General features: G+C 36.9%; 1 protein-coding gene across 24 annotated transcripts in view; it reads left to right on the top strand.

Annotated features, from left to right (window-relative positions):
• BCAS3 (BCAS3 microtubule associated cell migration factor) overlaps positions 1-22,862 on the top strand; it is a 607,379-nt gene that overhangs the window by 59,513 nt on the left and 525,004 nt on the right. For all 24 annotated transcript variants that reach the window (XM_042255345.2, XM_042255347.2, XM_042255339.2 and 21 more), the window contains exon 6: positions 13,481-13,562. In XM_042255345.2, coding sequence (XP_042111279.1) covers positions 13,481-13,562 — 82 coding nt within the window. The remainder of the gene's footprint in view (positions 1-13,480; positions 13,563-22,862) is intronic.

Genomic DNA, 22,862 nt, shown 5'->3' with positions numbered 1-22,862 from the left:
GAGTCTATGAGATTCATGTCACGATGGGGGTTTGAGCAGAGTGCAGTAGAACCCTGAGCAGTGTTGGGGTGCTTTGGGGAATTTTGACGCTTGTGCTGCACAGTGAAATTTCATAATACAAATAGTAACAACTATTAAAAATCAGAATGTACTACACACATTATTTTAGGCACATTACCCTTTATTGTCTTATTATCCTATCAATTTGACTAGTTACTATTATTCCCAGTTTACAGAGGAAAAAATTGAAGTTCGTATTTAACCAGCTCAGCTTCTTTGATAGATAACTTAAGGGAAAAAAAAGTATTTTTCAGAGCAGTTTTAGGTTCACAGCAAAATTGAGCTGAGCATACAGAGTTCCCGCCACATCCTCTTGCCCCCACAAACACATAGCCTCCCCATTAATCAGCATTGCACATCAGAGTGGTGCCAGGTTTGAACTGATGAACCTGTGCCGACCCCACATTATCATTCAGAGTCCATGGTTTACATTAGATTTGCTTTCAGTGTTGCGCATGCTGCGGCTTTTGACAGATGTGTAATGACACGTCCCCACCACTACAGTATCACACAGAGAGTCTCACTGCCCTAAGTGCGCTCTGCCTGGGCCCTGATCGAAAAATCCTGTGTGCTCCCTCCTCTGGCAACCACTGGTCTTTTTACTGTCCATGTAGTTTCGCCTTTTCCGGAATGTCCTGTACTTGAAATCACGCAGTATGCAGCCATTTCAGGTCAGCTTCCTTCACTTAGTGACATGCATTTGCGTCTGCCTCACATCTTGCCATGGCTGATAGCACATTTATTTCTAGTGCTGGGTGATACCCCTCTGTCTGGAGGCACCACAGTGTCTCTATGACATATACCTTTAAAAATTAAGACGTATACCTGTAAAGATTACCACAAAATGTACAGATGTCAAGTCTATAGTTTGATGACTGTGTGTTTTATGTATGTTTATGTAAGTGTGTATATATGTGTGTACACGTGCAAATAAATGGAACTACCATTGAGAACAAAATGTAGAACATTTTTCTTACTCAGAAAGTTCCCCAGACAGTATTAACCCCAAGGTAATCACTATCCTAACTGTAGATTAGCTTTGCCTCGTTGAACTTTGTATAAGTAGAGGCACACAGCATGTGCTATTATACTTTGTGTCTATGTTTTGTGCTGTGTCTTTTTAAAAATTCATCCGTGTTGTTACACTTTGTAGTAGTTTGTATTTTTAATTTTTTTCATGACTGTGTTTCTTTCTGTGGATTGAATATGCTGCAGTTTGTTTAGCTGTTCTTCTTTTGATGGGCATTTGTGTTTCTGGCTTTTGGCTATAGTGAATAAAGCTCCTGTGAACATCATTGTAGATCTGTGAATAATACTCTGTTTTTGAGTATCTACCTAGGAGTGGAATTGCTGGGTCATAGTTTAGGCATGTATTTAACTTTATTAGAAATTTCCTGGAGTTTTCCAAAGAGCCTGTACCGTTATACACTTAACATCTGCAATATAAAGAATTCTGGTAGCTCCATTTCCTGCACCTTTTGGCACTGTAAGTCATTTTTTATCATCCGGTCAATCTTACAAGTTTGTATGATACCTATTTTACAGAAGAAAAACCTTAGCCTTCCTTCTCTTTGATATAATCAGTTTCTCTTTGGTTAGATATCTACTGCAAAACTATCGTCAATCCACAGATTATATCAGTGTAGGTTTACAATGCCAATAAAATATGACAAGCTCAGTCTTTTAAAAGTGGAAAAAGGCTATAAGCCAAAATTGGCTTATCTGTAGCATCGTTTTCTCTTGTTCCTTTTCAATTGGAGATGTACTCAGCGTGAAATAAAATAACGAGTTAAGGGGAATCCAGTTTGTGTGTCTGAGTGATTATGAAGTGTTTATGACAGCTCCTAGGCTGACGCGCTCTGTAATGGTGTTACATTGACTTCTGAACACCTTCTAGTCTGCCTCCAGGCGTGTGTGTCTGTGTAGTCTGAGTGGTTTTACATTAACATCTACCCGGGGTAAGATCTTTTGACTACAGAAGTGTTACTTGCAAATGGAAGATACCATTAGGGCCGCTTCAAAGCCCCGCGATGGTATTTGGACTGGTGGTGCTGAAGTAATGGCTGGGGTTTTGAAGTGTAATGTCTAAATCTGCGTTGCATAACCGGAGGAACGTGTGAGTTTAAACTGCTTTTCTTTGATCTTCCTTTCAAAAATCAGGATAAAGGGGAAAGGTTAAAGTTTCCTTAAGATACTCCTCTCCCTCTGTGTAAAAAAAATTTGGAAGTATGAAAATATGATTACAAGTTCTGTTCATTATTTATGTTCTGCGGTTTTCATATTGTTCTTGAAACTCACTTCCTTCTTGCCTCAAGTTTTGTATTTTGAATTTAGTGTTAAGACCAAAATACAGACTTGGTTGCTGTCTGCTTTATGTGGTTAGTGAATATCTGTTCTATAAGTTGTTAGTCCTCACAAATATGCATTTTAGGTGGTTTTTGTGGTTTGCATTTTTTTCTTGATGGCATGCGGGGTAGGTTACAAAGATACTGACACTGACATTAACTGAATCATTTGTGGTTAGCTAGGCAAAAAGTGAAACAGAAAACTTGTCCCCTATTTCCTCCTACTTTTAGGAGCTTTCAAAAGAACCTTTTTTTTTTTTTTTTTTTTTTTTACCATTAGGAATACTTTGCTCAAAGTGTGCTATCTTAAGTTTTTGAAATTGTTGGAGAAGAGTTGTTGCACATAAAACGACTGCCTGGCAGTGTCTTGTTCGAAGGAAGAAAAAAAAAAAACAACTCGAGTTTAAAAACTGTTTTTGAATACAGTGTTAACAGGAGATTCTGATGCCTCTTTGATCTGGACGTGTTTTCTTTTGTTTCCTTATGTCTAAAATGAAAGCATATCATCAGACTGGAGAGAGCTTGCTTTGTAGCTGTGATTGGCACTCATGTAGCTGGGTGCTAGCCTCCTGTTGCTTAGGAACCGAACATGTTAGTGTAAGGTGACTCTTCCATCTCCTACCCTTGTCTCTTGTTTTATGTTTTTATTTTTACCCTTTGTCTTTAACTAAATAAATTTTGTGTGTGTATGTATTTACCTTTCCTCTGCGATTAAAAAAAATTATTGTTGTTACTCTGTAAGTTAAAAAGGCTGTTGGGAATTCCCTGGCTGTCCAGTGGGGAGGACTGTGTGCATCTATTGCAGGGGGCGTGAGTTTGATTCCTGATCCCTCAAGGGCCATGGCTTGACCGAAAAAACAGAAAACACACAGCAACAACGCAAAGACTGTCATGAACCAGTCTTCATTTTAAAGAACTTCGTAAGTTCAGTTGTGCTGTATGTATGTGAGAGAACTAGCAAAGTGATAACTTGTATGCTTGTTTATTTAAGCAGACCAAGTGAGGGCCTTTTGTTGCCTGAGGAACTGAATTCTTTAGTGTAAGACCTTAACGCCTCTTCATTCCTCCTTTCTCTCTATATTTTTACCTTTCACCTTTGCAAGACCCAGAGGATTGTTCATGGCAGCTGGAGACCTAGTTCCTATTAGCTGGCTAAGGGCCATGCTGAAGACCTTTCTGTATATTTTCACTTTTTTGCCTTTTATCTCTATTTTTTGGGGGGAGGGGGTGAGGGGCTGGGAGGGTATCAGAGAAGTTTAAAATTTATTTGTGGGATCTCCGCATTTTCCATATATACTTAAATACACATTAATAGACTATTTTCAAAGCAGTTTTAGGTTTACATAAAAGTTGAGGAGAAAATACAAAGAATTCCCCTGTATCCCTCAAACATAATCGCCTCCCTGCCCTGGTTTCCCCTGTTAACATCTCGTATTAATGATGGCAATGCCTGGCTTACAAGATCTTAGTTCCCCGACCAGGGATTGATCCTGGACCCACAGCAGTGAAAGTGTGAAGTCCTAATCACTGACCACCAGGGAATTCCCGAGGTACTTTTTTTTAAATTAGTGAACCAATATTGACACTTCATTAACTTAAGTCCATAGTTTACGTTTTTCTCCTTACTGAAAAAATTCTGTTTGGTATTACTTTTAACTGTAAGACTGATGAAGCAATGTTTACTTATTAAGAACTTCATTTCAGTTGTGTCTATATGGCTGCTGCCTGTGAGACAGTTAGAAAAGATTGATGTCTCCATTTGTTTATTTAAGTGGGCTGTTTTTACATCATTCTTGGTAGGAAAACCTGTTGCAGGTAAAAACTTTACATAAACACAGAAAGGTTGGAATGAGTGTGGGATGTTTGCCAGGTGGAGTGGCCCTTGATCTGGGGCCAGGAGTGTGAAGACCAGTGTGATGAAACGTGCTGCCCAGAGAAGGTGCTGCTTGTCTCTTAGGGATTGGTCCTTCTCTTGAGAGCTGGAAAGCTTAGGAAGTGTTACACCAGTGGGTTCAAGAATGAGTTGTACCCAAATGTGTTTCATGATACGGTATTATAACACATTTCCAGATATTAAATATTAACAACATGTTTTGAAAACCAGGGGGCAAAGGCAAATTATGCCAAGTACTGTTGAGATTGAATGATGAGGCCAGTATAGACCTAGTCAGTTATTTATCAGTTCAGTCATCCAACCAGTATGTTTCTTTTTTAAAAAAATATTTATTTATGGGTGTGTAGGGTCTTAGTTGCAGAGAAGGCGATGGCACCCTACTCCAGTACTCTTGCCTGGAAAATCCCCTGGACGGAGGAGCCTGGTGGGCTGCGGTCCATGGGGTCGCACAGAGTCAGACACGACTGAGCGACTTCACTTTCACTTTTCACTTCCATGCATTGGAGAAGGAAATGGCAACCCACTCCAGTACTCTTGCCTGGAGAATCCCAGGGACGGGGGAGCCTGATGGGCTGCCGTCTATGGGGTCGCACAGAGTTGGACATGACTGAAGTGACTTAGCAGCAGCAGCAGCAGCAGCAGCAGCAGCAGCGGGGTCTTAGTTGTGGTGTGCAGGTAAGTGTGTGGGCTCTATAGTTGTGGCTCGTGGGCTGTCTAGTTGTCACATGAGGGTTCAGTTGCCCCTTGGCATGTGGAGTCTTAGTTCCTCGACCAGGGATCCAACTCCTGCCTCCCCTCCATTGGAAGGTAGATTTTTAACCACTGGACCACCAGGGACGTTCTGAAAGGCATCTTCTTGATTTAACTCTCTCTGTGTGCCAACTATGTATTTTACATAATTTGTTAGTTCACTTAGTTCAGTTGCTCAGTAGTGTCCGACTCTTTGCAACCTGGAGTGCTTCATGGACTGCAGCACGCCAGGCCTCCCTGTCCATTACCAACTCCCAGAGTTTACTCAAACTCATGTCCATTGAGTTGGTGATGGCATCCAACCATCTCATCCTCTGTTGTCCCCTTCTCTTCCCACCTTTAATCTTTCCCAGCATCAGGGTCTTTTCAAATGAGTCAGTTCTTTGCATCCATCAAGTGGCCAAAGTATTGGAGTCTCAGCTTCAATATTTTATTGATAAATAAAACATTTTATTAATAACTATGAAATTTAGTACCATTACTTTGTTACATAGATATGTTATTACCCTTATTTTAAAGCCAAACTCAGATTTAGCCCACTTAAATAGTTTATAAACACAAATCCAGTTTATTTTCTACTGTAATAAACTGTTGGAATCCTTGATGTTGTTGATGTGATATTTGTAACTGATGGCCTCTTGTACTGTACTCACTTGGCATTGTTGCCATAGGCCATGATTTCAGAATAAGAATAAAACTTCTGGGGTCGTACCTATTGGGGGCTTTTGAAAGTGCAAGTATTAGTTGCTTAGTTGTGTCTGACTCTTTGTGACCCCATGGACTGTAGCCCACCAGGCTCCTCTGTCCATGGAATTCTCCAGGCAAGAATACTGGAGTGGGTTGCCATTTCCTTCTCCAAGGTGCTTTTAACTCTTTTAGATTTTCTAGCTGGAACCAGAGGCAATGTTTGGAGAATTCAGGTGTGAAAGATATTTTTGACTGGAAGTCAGGATGTGCTTGAGATAAACATGAGGAATTCTGTTTCTGATGTCTTTTATGTCTGATGCCTTGGTCTTTTATATTTCCAGTCTAAAATTGCCCTACTATATATGTTATAGCCATTTTGAAAAATAGGTAAATTAATGCCTCTATTTAAGTTTTTTAGAGATTGAAACTTGCTAAAGTGTTTATCAAAGAAAAAGACTACAAACATTATCTTTTGTGTTTGAACTGCTTGAGTTATAGGGGGAAGATACAGTAATTTTTTATGTTTCCTATCTTTAATAGGGACTGTATTTGCTTTACTAGGAAGGAAATGGCAACCCACTCCAGTGTTCTTGCCTGGAGAATCCCAGGATGGGGGAGCCTGGTGGGCTGCCATCTACGGGGTCACACAGAGTTGGACACGACTGAAGCAACTTAGCAGCAGCAGCAGCAGTATTTGCTTTGAGTGTTTGTGTGAATTTTTATAAATCAACATTTTTCCATTTCATGGGCTATCACTTTGTTATAACCCAATCATTTTACCTTATATGGGGAGGAGAGCTGCTTATTACTGGATTTAGAATTAAAATATGAATTCAATCATGGACCAAAGCTCTAGTTTTTCCAGAGCTGCTAAAAAGAATCTCATTCATATTTTGTGCTGATTAGCATACAGAACGCTGGGAATGAAGGGTCCTTCAGGACAGAACTCTTACGTCATGCACCCTGGTAGAGGACAACTATACTAAAGGTTGTTTATTTATTTAGGTTGAGGCAGCATTGCTTTGCCAGAGAAGACTGATTTATGCCTTTCACTCACTGCTGCTAAACAGGGCTAAATCCATAGTTTTTAGAATCAAGCAGCTGTATTGGGCCAGAGACTTCATCAGGCCATTCATGAAATAGTATAACTGAATTCCGATAAGCACATGAAAAGGTGTTCAAGCACCTTCTTGGAAGAAAATGCAAATTAAAATCCCACTGAACATCCACCAGAGTGATACCAAGTGTTGGATGTGGAACAGGTAGAGAACTCTCTTACACTGGTAAGTTGTTCAGTTACTGTTTCATTAAAAATCTCCAAAAATGTGCCCATATTCCTAGTACAAAAGCAGTTTCAGTAGTATGTACTCAAATAAACATGTCCCCTGAATGCCATGTGTAAGAATGTTCATAGCAATATTCCTTATGATGTTACCATTTTAAAAATGGTAAAATCATGACACTTATACAACTGTAAAATGGACATGTGTCACAGATTTTATTTAACTTGTTAATGAGGTGTTAGGCAAGTTATCGCTGGTTCAAAGGAGAATCTGAAGAATGGTATAAGCAGTTAAGAATGCTGAAATGAACCTGTTAAGAAATGTGAACCCAGCTCATATCCTGTTGGGACAAAACTGTACTTGCTTGGGATCTTTTTTTGGGGGGGGAGGGGGATCTTTTTTACCAGTGGAATTCAATTGCATCTCTGCTAGACAAAGTTGATTTGCATTTCTGTGGGCAAACGTCAATTGCCTTACTATCAGTTTTCTACAACTGGAAGTATTGTAAGATAGCTCGGTCAAGAGCAAAGGTGCAGGTTCTTACAGAATCAAATAGCCCCAAAGGATCTACTGTACAATTCTTGATAATCCACTGAAAGAACACACAGTAACCTTTTTCTCCTTTGAAAGTTTGTGCAGTTTTTCCTGATATTTTATGAGCCCCAGCTAGAAACAACAGACTTCCATCAGCCAGTGGTAGAATGGATAAACTGTAGTATTTTTATGCAGTGGAAATCTGTATAGCAACAGAAATAATCATATGCAACAATACAAATGAATTTCACAGGCATGTGATGTTGTAAAAGCCATTCACGAAAGAGTACATACTGTGTGTTTTCATTATAAACTTGAACAAGTAAAACTTACATGTCAGAAACATCAAGATAGTGGTTATTGTAGTGACCCAAGGATGAAAAGAGCAGATAAAACCAAGGAGGGTCTTAGAATGCAGCAATGGAAAAACCAGACCCTATTGTCTTTCCCTCCCCCATGTTGTAACTACTAACAGATTTCAGGTCTTCCTGAGCAGTATAACCTATCTCCCCTCCTATCCCATCAGTTCAGTTCACTTGCTCAGTTGTGTCTGACTCTTTGCAACCCTGTGGACTGCAGCATGCCAGGCGTCCCTTCCATTGCCAACTCCCGGAGTTTACTCAAACCCATGTCCATGGAGTCGGTTATGACATCCAGCCATCTCATCCTGTTTCCCCTTCTCCTCCTGCCTTCAATCTTTTCCAGCATCAGAGTCTTTTTTCAGATGAGTCAGTTCTTTGCATCAGGGGGCCAGAGTATTGGAGTTTCAGTTTCAGCATCAGTCCTTCCAGTGATATTCAGGACTGATTTCCTTTAGGATGGACTGGTTTGATCTTGCTGTCCAAGGGACTCTCAAGAGTCTTCTCCAACACCACAGTTCAAAAGCATCAATTCTTTGGTGCTCAGATTTCTTTATGGTCCAACTTTCACACCCATACATGACTACTAGAGAACCCATAGCCTTGACTAGACGGACCTTTGTTGGCAAAGTAATGTCCTTTAATATGTTCTCTAGGTTGGTCATAATTTTTCTTCCCAGGAGCAAGTGTCTGTTAATTTCATGGCTGCAGTCACCATCTGCAGTGATTTTGGAGCCCAACAAATAAAGTCTGACACTGTTTCTACTGTTTCCCCATCTATTTCCATGAAGTGATGGGGACCGGATGCCATGATCTTAGTCTTCTGAATCCTGAGTTTTAAGCCAACTTTTTCCCTCTCCTCTTATTTTCATCAAGAGGCTGTTCTTCACGTTCTGCCATAATGGGTAGGGAGAAGGTATTTGCCTTACTCTTCCCCCACCCAGTATATGTGCTTCATCCCATCAGCAAATGCCCCATTAGACCCCTGTCCCACTCCTTGTTCCTTGGGTATAGAAGTGGACTACGGACCCCTGTCCAGGGTCGGTTCTCCCCTGAGCTGGCCCGCTGTTCTAACAGCGTCTCCTACTCTGATAAACTTCATTTCCTTCTCATTCTGTCTCATGTCTGGAAATTCTTTTCCAACCTGCACCCAGACCACGAGAGTTACGGTTGTTGTTGCCTTGGGTTCGTGACTGGGAATGGGTGTGGAGGGACCTTCTGAATGTCCGTAATGTTCTGTTTCTTAATGTCTGTGCTCGTAACAGATGTGTATTAACATTGCAAATTCATTAAGCTGTACATACACCTAAGATTTCTGTATTACTTCTGTGTCTGTTATCTTTCAATGAAGTTTGCTAAGAAGAATCAATGGCAGACCAAAGTTCTCCACTTGCAGTGTCTCAAAGGGAAGTTGGGGGTGTAAATATGTTCTGTCCTGATTCTGTGTCACTGTAGAGTGTTATTATTATTATTGTCCTTTGTGTTTGATTGGCTTTACTATTTTGCAGTCAGATGTCTTTGAAAAGTCATCAGGATTTCAGAGGCAGGTTTGATGACCTTCATGTGCTTTTAGGATTCTCTGAAAGCACTTACAAAGCTCCCCCACTACTTTTACAGCCTATTCTGTGTGTGTGTGATTGTCTTCGGCTGTTATAATTTCCTCTTGCCTTCGACTGAGTTGTGAGATTCTAAACTTGTCCTCCCCTCCACCGCTTTTTGGTTTGGTATGTAATTTGCATATTTTCACCATGCGAAAGCTATTTTCTATGGTTGGAAAAGATTTTTTTCCAACAGTGTGAACAAATCATTCTTTGTTCTCCTTATTGTGCCTCCAAACTGGTACGTCCGGTTTATGCTCCAAACAACAAAAGTCTGTCATCAGAAATTAAAATGCCAGTAAGAACAAAGGCAGAGACCATGAGGAGCTATTGGGGAGGTTTCCTTCCTATTTGGTCCTCTCCCCAAGTTACTGCAGTTGCCAGCAAGTTGGAACTTTGCTTGGTACATGCCTTGCTGGTAGTTCTACCCTTCTATTTATTATTAGTGTTGGTTTAAAAGTGAACTTAGAGCCCCTGGTGATTCTTCCCAGGATCAGTTAAAATCCTCATCTCTGAGGATTTTATTCTTTGCTATTTTCAATGAGTTTTTTTTTTTTTTTAAAGAAACCTAAAAATCACTTTGAAAGGCTTAAAAAAATCAATTTGACACTCATTTGAGAGCAATATTGCCAGTGAACATGTTGTATAAAATGATTAGAGGTAATTGAAAACGGCAGCCAAAGTGGAGCCTGTAAGACCATATCCATTTTCTCTGTGTCCTCCCTAAAATATGCACATCTTATCTGTATCCACATTATTAGCACTTTTTCTATTCTGAAATTATATTCCAGTGTAGAATTTGCCTATATTATTTGAATGGTTCTCTCCTCCAAGTGTCATGCTTGACGTTCGTGACTCAGGAAACTTTAGAATTCTGCTTCTAACAATTTTGATTTTAACATGTTCATAAATTTCTATCACTGTTTTGTGAATAGTGATAGTGCTTTCCCCACTTCCTTCTCTGAGGTTTTAATGAAAGATTCTAGGACCTTAACTTAGGGGTAAGAAGGATGGGGTAATGAATATGGGGATGTATTTTTGTAATCAATCCTAATGTTTTTTCTTAACCTGTTGCTGTACATTTAAAGAGGGATTTAGAGTAAAAGCTTAGAATAGAATAAGGCATTTTGGTTTGTTTTAAAAGCTGTTATGTTCAAAAGCATGGTATGTTCAGATTTCAAAATGTTTTTGTTTATCAAAGTAAGCTCTTGGGTATTAAATCCAGTGATAACAAACGTTTATCATATTGTGAATGTGGCAAGACAGGTTTGTTATATTCTTTGTTCTTTATTATAATTTAGTATAGCAGCTCAGGTAAATATGTTTAGACTTTTTTTTAAACTTTTTTTTTAAGCTTTATTTGATAGAACCAAAAACTAAAGGCTAGACTTGTGGCATATGGAAATAATATTTCAGAGCAGTGGATTTTGTGTTAAGAATACTATGATTTGTTATAGGTATAATAAACCTTATTTGTGAGAAGTGGTTTTCATTACTCTGAATTATAACTTCAGTGCAATATTTACAGTATTGTTTTACAGTTTATTTTTCATTTCATTCTTGGTAGAAATAGTATGTATATTGAAGAATATTATTTATCCATTGTCAAACGGCAATTTATTTTCGAAAAGTAATTGGCTTGGCAGCTTTGGAGATAGCCAGTAATGTACCTATAATGTAATTGGACTGTACTAGTGATATACCTTTCTGTTAAAGTGTTCTTAAAATCAAAGAGGTGATGGTAATTTTTAGATTTCAGAGAATGTGTGATTATTTGATGGGGTGGGAGATTGGACAAAATGACCTTTTAAGGATTTTTCTAAATTTAAAATTCTGTTCTAGAAGAATAAAATGTAGATTTAAAAGCTGTAGTTATCTAATGGCCTTCGTAGTTCATTTAGAAATTTAATGTTTACAGAGGAATTTGTAGAGAGGTAAACTCTGGGAGTTGGTGATGGACAGGGAGGCCTGGCATGCTGCGATTCATGGGGTCGCAAAGAGTCGGACACGACTGAGCGACTGAACTGAACTGAACTGAAACTCTTAGTTTGCTATCCTGAGTTTGTAGCTTTTGTGTGTTTAATTGGTGGTAGGTGGTGCTGTTGTTGCATAGTTAGTGGGAAAAGCCTAGCATTCCTCATAGCTTCTGCTTCCCAAGTGCTATAGAGGGATTTGCCACTGTGGACAATGAATACATTTTAATTATTTGTGTATTATAAATGAATATGATGGCTCTTTGGGCATTAGCATAATTTAACATTTATAAGAGACAAAATTATTTACAATTTGCAGCACTTCAATTCAGGTAGAAGAGAAGCTGAAGAGCTAAAAAAAGTGTTGATAAAAGGCAGCGCTGCAGATTTATTGTGTAATATTGGAAGACTGATAGACCTTTTGTAATATATAAAGTGTTGATATTTTAAATTCCTTGTTTGGCAGGCCTGTTTTTAAAGAAATAACCGTCGGCGTGTTTACTTTATGGAATGTTTACCATTTTTACATCTGTTGTAAGTTTTTGGGTTTATAGAATGAGTTTTACAGTATTTGCCATGTTCTTGATCTGATATAATGTATTCCATCAAACCTTGACAATTAAGAAAACCACTTACAGTACTCTGCAAAGACTTTCTTAACTAATTATGATTTAATCTGTGCAATATTTCAGTTAGCAGCAGATTGTCCTTTTGAACTAGTAATTTTGAAAAGCAATTGTTTTCACACTTGACACATATATTAGTCTACCTCTTTTACTTTTGGATTAATAGACTACTATACCCTTTATATTTGAGGAACAAATTTGATAATGACTCAGAATGAACAGAGATTCATATAGTGTTTGATCGTAGTGTATAATAAAAAAGAAATTTAAAGATGCATACATTTTTAATGAATAGAATATTGAAACTAAAAGCATTTTGAGTTTGTTTAGCATCTTTATTGTCTCAGCTTATGAATGCAAAGAATATAGGCTTAGAGGAGGTAGAGGAAATGTTGGTCAAAAAGTGTAAAGGTTCAGTTTTATAAGTTGAGTAAGTCAGGAGACCTAATGTTTAGGCATGGTGATGGTAATTAGTTATATTGTATTGAATACTGAAAAAATGGATTTCTTGGCCTTCCTTGGTGATCCAGTGGTTAAGACTCCGTGCTTCCACTGCAGGGGGGTGTGAGTTCGACCCCTGGTCAGGGAACTGAGATCCTGCATATCATGCGACATGGCCGTAAAAGAAAGAAAAGAAAACTAGATAACTAGATTTCAGGTGCTTTTATCACATACAGAAGGTTACTCTGAGAAGGTGAAATATATATATATACACAAATATATGTATGTCAAATCTTCGTGTTGTACACCTAAATGTATACAATATTTACTAAAATGTATTTAGAGAAGAAAATAAGTAATAAAGGTTTATACAGGTTAAATGATTTACTCAAGGAGGTTAACAGCTAGGGTTGCAGAACTGTAACTGGCACCCAGGTCATTCACCCTCCACCTCAGTGTTCTTTGCAACATGTTTTGCTTTTTCTCATATATAGCACATTTGTGAAAGTTAATATAGCATTTAAGTTCTGCTTTTCAGAATGTTAAGAATATTTATTTTCATACATAGAAAGCTGAATACTAATAAAAATCCTAGCTGCTTTGTTCTAAAATGGAGGGCAGTCATGTAGGAACCGAATAAACTTTAACAAACTTGTAGTTTATTAAAGATAATAATTATAGGCTTCCAAAACAGACCTTTTATTTTCCTATTCATATGAAATGCATGCTCTTAACATTTTCTAAAAATATTTATGATACTTTAACATATCAATATGCCTAATGTGTATGGTCACTGTTAGTATCTGTGTATGTGTGTATATTACATTTGAGACCAAAAATCATGGTAAAAATTTAGGAGATCATGTTTTTGTATAATAATGTTCTGACCTGTGTTTTCATTTCCTGTATTTTTTCTGTCTCCTCCTGCAGATCAGTGGGGAAGCACAGGAGCTTTTTTCTGTTCGACATGGCCCAATTCGAGCGGCTAGAATCTTGCCTGCTCCACAGTTTGGTGAGTGTAGCCCTTAAGAAGAAACAAATCATTCAGAAAGAGGTTTCTCTTTTATTGGTCTTGGACAACAGACAGCAAGAATGATAACTAAAGCCTGTTTTCCTCCAAGTTTCTATACCCCTTCCCCTCCTCCCTCTAAGATAAAGTCTTAAGTTCTGTCAGTTGAGATGGAAATAGGTAATCTTAACCAATTCAATATGGCCATTCACTTTCTGCTGTGGTTTTGATTTATCTTCCTCCTCTTTGATCTCCATTTAGTCTCTGACTGCTGGCTCTTCCTTGAAGGCCTCTTCTCTTGGTTTTCGTGGCCGCACTCATCCCAGGTCCCTCCCTTGCTGACTGTGCTGCTTTTGTTACATTGCTCCTTTAGCTTTCTGCTGTGGGTATTCCCCAAGTCTCTGATGTTCTCAGTGTCTTTGCTCTTCTCAGTTTTACTTACTGCCTTGGAGAGCTTGGTTTTCACCATTATCTGAATTGTAGACGAGTCTCTTGTCTGTATTTATTGCGATGGCAGAGGTACAACTTTGGACTTTTGGCCTTGAATCTCTGCTTTAATAATGAAAACTTCTTAATGTTGTATGTAAATATTAGGCATTTTTTATTAAAAAAAAATCAGATATATGGTTAAGTTGTATCAGTTGTTCAGAAGCCTAAATAACTCCCAACTCTAATGATATAAGCTTTCTACAGACTGTATTTTCTCTTTAATTTGCTAGTGTTCACTCAGTAATGTTTTTGCAAGTGCATTAAAAACAATCATTTTAATACTATTTGCATACTTATAAAAGGAAATATTAAAATATTTAAATTCTGCTATATTTTTAAAGTTTGTACAGAAGTTGGAAATCTTCCTCACACTTTTTACAATTCCTTCTCTAAATTAGTGAGAATGATGTTAATTTAAACTTACTATTGTGTGCCTAAGTATTATTAGAGATTAATTTAATTATTAAATCTGCTTAATTGAAATGGTAAAGGCAGAAGTAATAAGTCAACAATATCCTGCAGTCATGTGGAGGTTTTCCCTTGTTACTGAAGAATGTGGCATTGTACAGTTATCAGCTCTGTCTCTGCTTCACACACACTCTGTTTTCTGTTGCATTTGTGTTTTGGTGAAAGTTTTGACAAAGAAGATTGTTTTTGGAATAGCCAGCTTTCTCTTTGGATGATTGGAATTAAGAACCTTATTACTAAAGGAGTCTGCTTGTCTGCTGTGTCTTCATTTCTTTTGTATGGAATTCACAGGGGCAGATTTTTCTCCTTTCATTTCATTTATGAAGTTCTTCTCTTTATATCAACCATTTACTATTTATTAAAAAATTTTTTTGGTTGCACGGTGTGGCTTGTGGGATCTAGTTCCATGATCAGGGATAGTATCCAGGCCTCCTTCAGTGGAAGCATGGAGTCCTAACCACTTGGCCACCAGGGAATTCCCCTATTTATGCCAATTATTAATGTTCAACTTTTCTCAAATTTTTTACTTTGGGCAGAAATACTTCATGGGAGAGCATAAAACTTTAGAAGTTAATATTGCTATTAGGATTTGAGTTTGTTTAATTTACTTTGTCTAATTAAAAGAAAAATTTCTCCATCCACTGTAATATACCTTTTTAATATTTTAATTTTAATATTTAAGATGTAATTTCACAAAGCTAAATGTCTGACTTACACAAAATGCATGTGTTGATTTTATTATTTAATTTTTTAGATTTGTTTTCATTAAAGCTATACATGCAACTGATCAGATAAATTTTGTAATGGAAAATAGACTACCTAATTCCTCTCTTTTGCCCATTTTGCTTCTGCACGCATTTTGGTGGAATAAGTCTTTACTAGTTTCTGGAAGAAGGATGTGTGGTGGATCTTGTTTGTCTGAAGATATCTTTATTCTTTCTTAATTAATTCGTCATTGTTAATTTGGCTGGATAAGAAATACTTGTAAGTAATGTTACTTCAGAAATTTGAAGGTATTAATATAGTGTTATGGTTGAAGAATCTTAAGTCATTTTGATACCTTTTTCTTTGTAAATGCCTTGTTTATTTCTCTGGGATCTAGTAGAATGTTGGCTTTATTCTCAGTGTTCTGAAAATTTGCAGTGTTTTTTGTTGGTTCATATATTATTCTGGACCTCTTCAGTGTAGAAATGCAAGTAGTATAGTTTTGAGAAAGTTCCTTAAACTACTTTTTTGATGATTTCCTTTCCTAAATTTTCCGTGTTCTCTCTGGACTTGTATTTGACTGTTACACCCCCAGGATGATCAATTAAACAATAATTTCATCCCTGTTCTCTTTGGGATAGTGTCTGAATGTGGCTTGTTAACTCTTCTTGAGTAATTCTTTTCTGTTACCTTTTTTCTTAACTTTACCTTCTCATACCCAACACATCCCTCCCTCCCCTTCCTCTTTTTTCCCCTCTCCTTCTTTCCCTCCCCTTGCTTCTACCTCTCTCTCTCCCTTCCTTTGTCTTTCTTTTCTTTTTTCTCCCTCTCTCCTTTCTCCCTCTTTCCCTTTCTCTTTCTTGATGTAATTTGCATGTAAGTATTATCAAACAGAACCCAGTGATACATAGGAAGAATTATATGTCAGGACCAAGTAAAAGATATTCCAGGTATACAAGGTTAGTTAACATTTGATAATCAATCAGTGTAATTCGCCATATTAGTAGAAAGAAGAAGAAACACAAATAATCATTTCAATAGAAATGGAAAAAACCTTTAGCAAAATTTAATACCTATTTATGATTTAAAAAACTTTTAGCAAATTAGGAATAGAAAGAAACATCAGTATGCTAAAGAAAGTCTATAAAAAATCTACTGTTAATATTATAATCAATAATGATATATTAAATATTTCCTTTTGAATTTGGGATGGATTTACCATTGAACTTCTCTTTACTATTGAACTCAAGTCCTTGCCATTACAATAAGATAAGAAAAAGAAAAGATGTAAATATTAGAATGAAAGTTATAAAATCATCTTTCTTCATAGATAATTTGAATGTGTATGTAGAAAATACAAAGAAATCTCCAAATGGTTAGAATTAAGAAATCAATAAGAACTGTTGCACAGCAGAATCATTAGGTCTTTGGTGAACTGATTCCCTTACAGTGTGTTTTTCCAGCATTATCTTTGGCCACCACCAGTGTTCCCTATCTCCACCTTCCTCTCCGCAGCAACACTCCTTTGTGATAGTTTTATTGAGCTTCCATTTCCTAGGATGATCCCTCTTCTTTCTGTCAGGTCTCTCATTTTCTACTTCCTCTTCTAGAACACGCATGTCCTAACTCCTCTTGAGTTAGGACGTTATTCAGCTTCTCTTGAGTTAGGACGTTATTCAGCGTCAGTAGTAAGTGTTCCCATAGGATTTACTGTTTTGTTTATTTTATTTGCTCATTGCCTCTTACTTGTAGGTTTGTAGGCTGTTTTCAAATCTTTAGTACCTAACAGAGTACTTGATACAAGGTGTTAATATATATTTGAATGTTCCTACATGATATAATCTTTTGAAAGTTATTATCTAGAAGAAAAGCAAGTGCCCTTTCTGGAAGTGTTTCTGTACAAGGTCTGTTTCCTAACAAAAGTGAAAAACTTAAAGATTTGGATGTACTTTTACCCCACAAAGGTCATTATTATATTTAATTGGCATTTACTCATATCAGCACAGCTTGTGCTTCCCTATTTTTTCATGGTCACTAATAATAATTGATTACTTTCTTAATGAACCTACTTTAGAATTTTTATCAGTGCACTTTTCCAGAAAGCTCTGACCAATCAATTGGTATTTTCATGTCAAATAAAAGCTGTTATTTATTATCTTTCAAATCCGTCCTTTTTAGAAATTAATATCGAGTCAATTCTTATTACTCCCAATGACTCCAGTGGCTTTAAGTAAATCAGTACCTGACTTGTGAAATAAAGTATAGCAATATATGTAATTTAATGTATAAGTTAAAAATTTTAGATAGCTATGGATATTGTGCTAATAATGATTATTTCCAAGGAGTGGTATCAGAGGCCACTTTTGTCTTAAATGTTTTAAATTTCTTAAAGACCATACAATTAATTCTAACCACTTAAAATATTCATTATAAGAATCAAGGAATGCTGAAATGTAGAAAGTGAAAATTCATGTGATTCTATGTTATTAGTGATAAACCTAGTTGCCTCTTTACTTTACTTCTTTAATTTCCTCACTCAGATACTGAGTGTGTATTGACAGCTTACAGTATGCATTTCCTGTTTTTTTTTTTCACCCTTGAGCTATTCATACATTCTTGAAATTAACTTGTATTATATACAGTACTTGATTCAAGTTCTTTACATGTACTATATGTATTTGCTTTTGGATGTTTGTGTATGTAGAACAGTTTATATTGTGAACATCTTTCCATTTCAAAAGTTCTTTCAGCATTGCCAAAAATTATGTTATTTCATTGTATGAACATTTATATTAATTTTAAACCTTTGCCCCGTAATGTGTTACATTGTTATATACTTGTGTGTGTATATGTGTGTGTGTGTGTGTGTGTGTGTGTGTGTGTGTGTGTATATCTCTTTTGAAGGTTTTAAAAGTATACAAGTTTATATATAAGTATATAAAGTTTAAAAGTATACAAGGAATTATTTTTAGGATAACTCCTGGAAGGATAATTACTAGGTAAAAGAATGTATTCATGTAAAAATTTGACAGATACTATAAAATTGCTTCTCAAAGAAAGTATGCTGTCATTTATATGTGTGAATTCCCTTTTCCCAGTTCTGTGCTTTATTGGTTCTTATGCCTATGTGGTGGGGGAAAATCCTATTTTTAGCAAATTTTTCTTTTGAATGCTAGGGAGGGTGGATAGTCATCATATTTTTGCTGTTTATTCTAATAATACCATGCTTGTTTGTACTACTGATTTCAACTCTTTACTAGATTATTAGTGATATATTATTATGTATCTGTGTCTGTAGACGTCTTGTATTGTTGTTCAGTCACTAAGTTGTGTCTGACTCTTTGCCACCCCATGAATTGCAGCACACCAGACTTCCCTGACTTTCACTATCTCCAAGAGTTTGCTCAAACTCATGTCCACTGAGTTGATGATGCCATCCAGCCATCTCACCCTCTGTCACCCTCTTCTCTTCTTGTCCTCAGTCTTTCCCAGCATCAGGGTCTTTCCAGTGAGTCGGCTCTTTGCATCACACGGTCAAAATATTGGAGCTTCAGCTTCATTATCAGTCACTTCTGTCACTCAGTCATGTCCAGCTCTTTGGGACCCCACGGACTGTAGCACGCCAGACTTCCTTGTTCATCACCAGCTCCCGGAACTTGCTCAAACTCATGTCCATCGAGTCGGTGATGCCATCCAGCCATCTCATCCTCTGTCGTCCCCTTCTCCTCCTGCCCCCAATCCCTCCCAGCATCAGACTCTTTTCCAATAAGTCAACTCTTCACATGAGGTAGCCAGAGTACTAGAGTTTCAGCTTTAGCATCATTCCCTCCAAAGAAATCCCAGGGCTGATCTCCTTCAGAATGGACTGGTTGGATCTCCTTGCAGTCCAAGGGACTCTCAAGAGTCTTCTCCAACACCACAGTTCAAAAGCATTAATTCTTTGCTGCCGAGCCTTCTTTATGGTCCAGCTCTCACATCTGTACATGACTACTGGAAAAACTGTAGATTCGAGTATGCAGACCTTTGTCGGCAAAGTGATGTCTCTGCTTTTTAATATGGTGTCTAGTTTTGTCATAACTTTTCTTCCAAGGTGCAAGCATCTTTTAATTTCATGGCTGCAGTCACTGTCCACAATGGTATTGGAGCCCAAGAAAATAAAATCTCTCACTGTTTCCATTGTGTCCCCATCTATTTGCCATGAAGTAATGGGAGCAGATGCCGTGATCTTTGTTTTTGAATGTTGAGTTTTAAGCCAGCTTTTTCATTCTCCTCTTTCACCTCATCAAGAAGCTCTTTAGTTCCTCTTCACTTTCTGCTGTTAGAGTGGTATCGTCTGCATATCTGCGATTGTTGATATTTTTCCTGGCAGTCTTGATTCCATCTTGTGCTTCATCCAGCCTGCCATTTCTCATGACGTACTCTGCACATAAGTTAAATAAGCAGGGTGATAGTATACAGCCTTGATTTCCTCCTTTCCCAATTTTGAACCTGTTGTTCCATGTCCATTTCTAACTGTTGCTTCTTGACCTGCATACAGGTTTCTCAGGAGACAGGTAAGTTGGTCTGTAAGAATTTTCCACAGTTTGTTGTGATCCACACAGTCAAAGGCTTTAGAATAGTCAGTGAAGCAAAAGTAGATGTTTTTTTTTGGGCGTTCTCTTGCTTTTTCTGTGATGCAGTGGATGTTGGCAATTTGATTTCTGGGCCCTCTCCCTTTTCTAAGTCCAGCTTGTACACCTGGAAGTTCTTGGTTCATGTACTGTTGACGCCTAGCTTGAAGAATTTCAAGGACTATATAGGACATCCTATATAGTTTGCAAGTTATCCTGTTACTTGTGATATGTATCAGTTTTTTATGTGTCTTTAGTTTCATACAAACAAAATCTTTGCATATCTTTACCATATCTAATTTTAAATCATGACTCTCTTTGAAAGTTGAAGTTTTTCTATTATATCTTCTTGAATTTTTTTTTGCCAACCTCTGATTTTCATAGCTTTTTTGGGGAAATTTCTCCTTTGTTATATCTTCCTTTGGAACCTCAGGTATAGTTGTTTTTAATCATTGCATTCTCTGCAGTGCCTTGTGTAATATGTGGAATATCTACAGGTGGTACCCACCAAATGGATTTATGCAGTATTTTGCCAGAGGAAAACTAAAACTCTACTTTGGTATAATGTATTTTTAAAAATCATTTATCACTGACCAAATGGATAGCACCATTTTTGACTCTAACGGAGCTTGTAATTCTGTCAGGAATTATATTAGCCAGGTGCTTACGCCGTTTGCTTATTGCTTATGGAGTGGATGACCATTTTGGCTTCTCACCTGAGCCAGATTTTTTTAGAAATCCAGATCGAACCTTATATTATCCTTAGGAGTCTAATATACTGGGTGTCTGAATTTTCTTGTTTTAGAGCAAATTCTTATAAACTAGGGCTTTTACTCTGAGAGCAGACGAACTGTGGAGATACAGTTTCCTCAAGTGTCTATGAGCCAAAATCCTGTTTCTCATCTAAAACACTGGGTAGACAACTTGGCTTATTCCTTTTAGGTTATTTTATTATTACTTACTGCTGGAAAGTTACTATTATTTTTTGTTCTGCTATGCCTGGAATTCACAGTTCACATCCTAAAATATTAAAAGGTTTTTAAAAAAACCGCAAGGTCCAACCTATTTTTCCCTACTGGAGTGTAAATGCCTAGTATTTTTTTGAAGCTTATAGTATTGTAAACAGCCCACCCATGCAGTCAAAAACACTAATTGTTGCTGCTGTTTCATGATATGAATGGCTGAAGTTATTTTCTAGAAACAGATATGAGCAGAACACCTTTAGAATTGTTAAACTTTTTCTTATTTCCTTTTTTCTTTGCAAATTTTTGAATAGGTTGCACTTTGTATGTGTTGAATTTCATTATTTTCTCAATGTGCTGGCTACGTGTTTCATCCTTTTCAAACAAGTTTTGTCACAATCAAGGAAGAGCTGTTTGATTTGTTTAGTCATATGAATTCAGAAATTCTGATTAACTTTTCCAGAAGGGTTTGTCATAATTTTTTTTTTCTGTAAAACTCTAATAACTATGGTTCAACAAGTAAACCCTGTAAACACACACACACTCACAGTCTGTTCATCCAAAACACTAGCGCCTTTCCGAAAGTAGGCCAACTGACATTTGCTTACAGTCATCACCAGTATTTTGCAAAGAGGAAACAGGCTTATCGACATTTTAAATGGCCAAACTATGAGATTTAGGGCTTCCCTAATGTTTTCTGCTCTAATTACTTCTCAGTTTGCTTTGTGTATTTTTTTTTTTTTTTCATAACACCTAGTCCTTATCACTGGGGCCTTTGTCACTTGGGATCATTTAAATTTTTACAAAATTTTGTGAACCCTGTGATTTAGGTGAATTCTAACTTGGGAACATATGTTCTGTTCACTTTAAATTTTTTAAAATGTTTTTGGCCAGAGAAACAGTGTTTTTAAAGGAGAATGTTTGTTTTAGAAATACTGCTTTTTTAGTTTAAAAATCCTTTTAGATTTTGGTGATGCCATGTTATTGAGTTAGATAAACTGATCTAAGAGTATTTATTCTCAGTTCATACCTAAATATTTGATCCGTATAGTTTGGGACTTTTCCTATGAGGGCTATAGTGAGTAGGAAGTATACTAAAGAGAAAAGAGAGGAAGTAAATGGACAAATCAAATGTATAATATTGCTTTGATACTCTTCAGATAAAATTCTAGGTTGATTATAAACATTATCACCACCTTACCACTATTTTGCAAGGTGAATACCATTACCCTGTTTTATAGGTGAGGAAACTAAGCTCAAAGAGGTAGGTGACTAGCATCAAGATACATAGCTGTTAAGTGATCCAGTTGGAATTTGAAGTTTCAAGCTCACCCTTAACCATTTAGGCCTCATTGTCTTCCATTATATGATTTTTCCTTTATTACAGGAAAATAATTTTAACAAGTCCAGGTGTTTCTAGGCTATGACTCTGACAGCAGAAATCAAACAATTTTGTATTCATTGAAATTTGTAAAAGTAGCTCTGTTTTTCTGTATTTTCGTTCAGACTTGAAGTTCTAAGGTATCTTCAGTTGTGTCTTCATTATATTCGAAGTCCTTGGTTTTTAGTCTAACAGTGAAGAGCGATGAAGATAGTCAATATTGGGACCCATATATAGGTAATCTATTTTCCTACATTAAGTACATTGAAAATTTTAAGCTGTTGGGATGAAGTATATCACAAAGACAGCTGTAATCTATTCAAGATACGTTCACTCTAAATTAAATCAGCCCTTTAAAAGAAATGTTGGTTCCCTTTATAGGACTTGGTATAAACTATTAAAAGTACATCAGAAGGGTTAGTGACGGATATCTCAAATCAGATAAAAACAAAGGTGTAACATGAAGCAACTAAATTACATGTGAGCTTAATGATTCTGACCCAAATAAACAGACTTGTAATGGAGATGCTGATCCTTATCAGTACAGTTTAAATGCCCTTTTTTTTTTTTTAAACTGTAGAACTATAAAGAAGATTGTAGGTGTCTTAGTGAATTGGACAAATTATGGTCTTGGAAATTGTTTATTTATCCCTATACATTCCTAGGTGTGAAAACGAAAACTCATAAT

Source organism: Ovis aries, chromosome 11, assembly GCF_016772045.2.
Source record: "Ovis aries strain OAR_USU_Benz2616 breed Rambouillet chromosome 11, ARS-UI_Ramb_v3.0, whole genome shotgun sequence".
Lineage (NCBI taxonomy): Eukaryota > Metazoa > Chordata > Mammalia > Artiodactyla > Bovidae > Ovis > Ovis aries.
The sequence above is the reverse complement of the archived record's forward strand: the minus strand, read 5'-3'. Positions and strand labels throughout refer to the sequence as shown.